Below are 3,977 nucleotides of genomic sequence, written 5' to 3'. Positions count from 1 at the left end.
CGTCCCGCGCCACGGGGCGCCCGTCCGCCTCCCCCGGTGAATAAGTTCGTTATTACCCGCCTCGTGCAGCTGATGTGTGCCCTAACGAGGCGAGTCCTTTGTGCGCCCTGCTCCGTAACTCCTTTGTAATTAAGAGATGCTTATCAGGAATAATGAGCCGAGCAGAACGTGCCAAGCGCTGGGAACAGCACCCGAACGGAGGGAATGTTTTGTCGATAAATAATTTAGTCCTCGTTCCTACGGCGTGTTTCATTTGCGAGGGGAAGGCCTGACGCCGTATAAAAGGCCTCCCTCTCCCAGGCCTCTCACAAGCTGCTCCCCTCGCCCTCGCCGCCTTCCCGCGCGGACCGGGTAGGAGGCGCCCGGCGGAGCTCGGCCGCCCTGGGGGGACGCGGGAGGTCGGGGGGCCCCGGGCGCCCGCGCTGGCCCCCGGGCGAAGGCGAGGGGCGGGCAGCCGGGGGCTCGGACGGGGCATCGCCGCCCGCCACCGCGCCCCGGGGTTGCTCCGTTTGCTGGGTAAAAAACGGCCGTGGGTCGGGTCAGAAGGAGGGTTCGGACCTAAGCCGGCCAGCGGCCGCGGGAACGGCCCTCGGAGCCCCGCGAGCGGGGCTGGCCGGGGCGCCGGCGGCCGAGGCAGCTCTGCGGGGAAGCAAGCGAACGTGGAGCGGGTGCAAACGCAAGACGTACCCTATCCGGCCACGTGTCTTTCAGGTCTTCCCCTGCAGCTCGAACATGATCTACTCCTCCGGAAGAGAGTCCTACTTCAACCTGAACTCGACGTGGTACGGTCCCTCGGGGTCGTGGCTGGACACCCGGCGCACGCCCTTCCGCTACGGCTACGGCTCCTGCTCAGGCTGCGAGGGCGAAGGCGTCGAGGGCATGAGCGGGCACGACTACCGGCACTACGGCTACCGGCAGCCGGTCTGCTCGGAGCGGTGCCGCGGCTACGCCGACGCTGGCTCCTGCCACGGAGGCGGCGGGTCGAGCTGCGTCCGGAGGCCCACGTACAGCTACGGGCCRTCGAGGGGATGCAACAGCTACGGGAGGTCGGTGTGCTCCGAGAGGTGCCACGGCTCGTCCGGGGGAGGCTGCCACGAGGCGGGCAGAGCCGCGGGCGCCGGGTCGTCGTCCTCGTGCCACGGCTCGGGGTACCCGGCGGGGAAGCCGAGCTACGGCGGAGCAGCGCGGCGCGTCCAGCAGTGCTGCCCGGTGCAAACGTACGCCCCCGCGACGCAGCGGGGCTGCGYGCCCGTGGCCAAGTGCTGCCCGAGCCAGCAGCAAAAGCAGGTCTGCAAAGTGCCAGCCCGGAAGATAAAGTAACGGGCTTGAGGAGTTGGGGCGAACGAAGAAACCTCATTCCCGGATTTCCCCTCTCGCTGTCCCCTGGGCTGTAGCATGCTTTGAAGGTGCAACCCACCGTCCCAGCGCGAAGAACCAAGTGCTGTTCCTCATCCTCCTGGGTAATGTCACGCTCAAGCACGCTACGCTGTGATAAATTCGCCTCCTGTATTTCCATCTCAGTGCAGATGTGGAGACAATAAAAAAATTACCGCTACCATCCCTGTGTATCAGTGTTTTCTACTTCCTCCCTTCGAACTGCTTCTGTGCCCTTGGGGGCTGACGCTGACACCCGCGGTGTCCCCAGTCACCTCATGTCTAGGTCGCTGGTCGATTCMGCCCAGTGTCGCCTTACTCCAGTGCTAGGTACACCGAAAAGAAGGAAATCTTTGCTCTGAAAGAACTAACACACAGACCGCGTACRCAACCCCCCAGTTAAACACTACTGTAAAATAACCACACGCTTCATCAGAGAGGTAAAATAGGAGGGTCTGCTTGGCACATCATTTCACCCGCTGATGGAGCAACTTGCATCACACCTCCAAAAAAAAAAAAAAAAAAAAAAAGAAAAGAAAAAGAAAAAGCAGGAAGAGGGCTCTGGAAAGGGAATGCCCTGGCTGGCACGGAGGGCAGAGGGGGGTGCTCTGCTCCAGGGCCCGCTGAGCCCTCGGGAGCGGGAGGCGCTGCCGCAGCTCCCGTGGCCCGGGAGGGTGCTCGGAGCCGCCCAGCGCCGCGCCGATGCTCCGAGACCTCTCGGAGCCCCAGAACTGCCTCGAGCCGGGGGGAAACAGGGCTCGTGGGGCCGGTAACACGTGCACGAGGGAAACCGGCAGCAGGTTTCCACTCGGAAACTGCGACCGAGCCAACACGCGCGTGAGCCCCCTCCCRAGAGGCGTCTCCATCTCCCAGCGAGACGATAAACATGTTTGTCGTCGTCCGGGGTATAATTAGCTCCGTGCTGTGAGTAATAGTTTCACGCGGGTTTTCGTTCTGCTGCTGCTTGTGAAACATCCCCGGACAGGCTGGGATTTCCTCACGGCTCTCCCCCTTCCAGCGATTCAGCCCCATTGCTCAGCGATGAGTCTCGTTGACGCTGTTTTTCTCTATCTGAGCGCTGCTGTTCTTAATATTACAGTGGCCTCTAGAGTCCTGCCTGAGATCAGGACTGAAAATCAACCRCAGGAGCTGAAAACCGCCGCCGGCAAAAATCTTTACGGCCCGACGGCCTCCAGGACACATTTCCCTAGTTCCTTTGGGCAAAGGGAAACAGAGCCATAACGYGCCCCGGGGCACAGCTGGCTGCCCTGAAACCCAAATCAGCATTCAATTCTCCTGTCCTTAGCTTCTAGGTCTCGGACTTCTTGCTTTTATCCCTTAAATAAAGAGCTGCCTGTGTCCTTTATGGGTAACGCACCTTCGGGGGGAAGGTGCAGGGCAGACTGCTGAAGCAGGTAACTCCAGATGGGCTTTTCAGTACCTCAGCCTCGCTTCCCCATCTCTGTGATTCAGAGGATGGAAATACCTGCTCTTCGTCGACGAAGCTGGGCAGGCTGGGGAGCTGGGCAGAGAGGAACCTCGTGAGGTTCAACAAGGGCAAGTGCRGAGTCCCGCACCTAGGGAAAAATAACCCTGGGCACCAGTACAAGCTGGGGGCTGACCTGCTGGAGAGCAGCTCTGCARAGAAGGACCTGGGGGTGCTGGTGGATGACAAGGTGACCATGAGCCAGCAATGTGCCCTTGTGGCCAGGAAGGCCAATGGTCTCCTGGGGTGCATTAGGAAGAGTGTTGCCAGCAGGTCAAGGGAGGCGATCCTGCCCCTCTACTCAGCCCTGGKGAGGCCTCATCTCGAGTACTGTGTCCAGTTCTGGGCTCCCCAGTACAAGAGAGACATGGAGCTACTGGAGAGAGTCCAGCGTAGGGCTATGAAGATGATCAGAGGGCTGGAGCACCTGCCCTGTGAGGAACGGCCATGAGAGCCAGGCCTGTTTAGCCTGGGGGAGAGCAGACTGAGGGGGGATCTTATCAATGTGTAYAAGTACCTGAAGGGAGGGTGTCAAGGGGACGGGAACAAACTCTTTTCACTTGCCCGTGTGACAGGACAAAAGGCAATGGACAAAAACTGAAGCACAGGAAGTTCCACCTGAACGTGTTGGGGAATTTCTTCCCTGTGAGAGTCACGGAGCACTGGAGCAGGTTGCCCAGAGAGGTTGTGGAGTCTCCTTCTCTGGAGATCTTCAAGGCCCGCCTGGATGCAACCCTGTCTAACATGCTCTAGGTGACCCTGCTTGAGTGGGGGGGGGTTGGACTAGATGATCTCCAGAGGTCCCTTCCAACCTTACCCATTCTGTGATTCTATGAAGCATTTGGGGCTTTGCTGCAAGCGCCCGGAGAGCCGGTGTGGGCGCAGTGGGGCTCACAGAGCTCTCGGGGTGACTCAGGAGCATGTGCTGGCAGCTCAGGTGCCTTCTGGGGGAGACCCACAGCCCCAAGGCCATGCAGGAGAGAAAGACCGAAGCCCGGAGACACGCCAGAGCACCACGGCTTTGGTGCAGCCAGGGCAGAAGAGGCAGCAACTTTCTGCTCCTTTTTGCCAGGATTTTTTCCTGGTTTATCCCAATAGCAGGGTTTAGACTCCATGA

At 60.3% G+C, this 3,977-nt stretch overlaps 1 protein-coding gene across 1 annotated transcript; it reads left to right on the top strand.

Moving 5' to 3' along the window:
* The first annotated feature begins 729 nt into the window (after window positions 1-729).
* On the top strand, window positions 730-1,320 carry SCYGR8 (small cysteine and glycine repeat containing 8). The gene has a single exon (XM_085315370.1). The coding sequence runs from the start codon at window positions 733-735 to the stop codon at window positions 1,318-1,320; it is 588 nt and encodes a 195-aa protein (XP_085171496.1). The 5' UTR covers window positions 730-732.
* Window positions 1,321-3,977: the final 2,657 nt, after the last annotated feature.

This window comes from Rhea americana, unplaced genomic scaffold (assembly GCF_003343005.1).
Source record: "Rhea americana isolate MKP2758 unplaced genomic scaffold, rheAme1 scaffold_429, whole genome shotgun sequence".
NCBI lineage: Eukaryota > Metazoa > Chordata > Aves > Rheiformes > Rheidae > Rhea > Rhea americana.
This window is presented reverse-complemented; position numbering and strand designations above follow the sequence as displayed.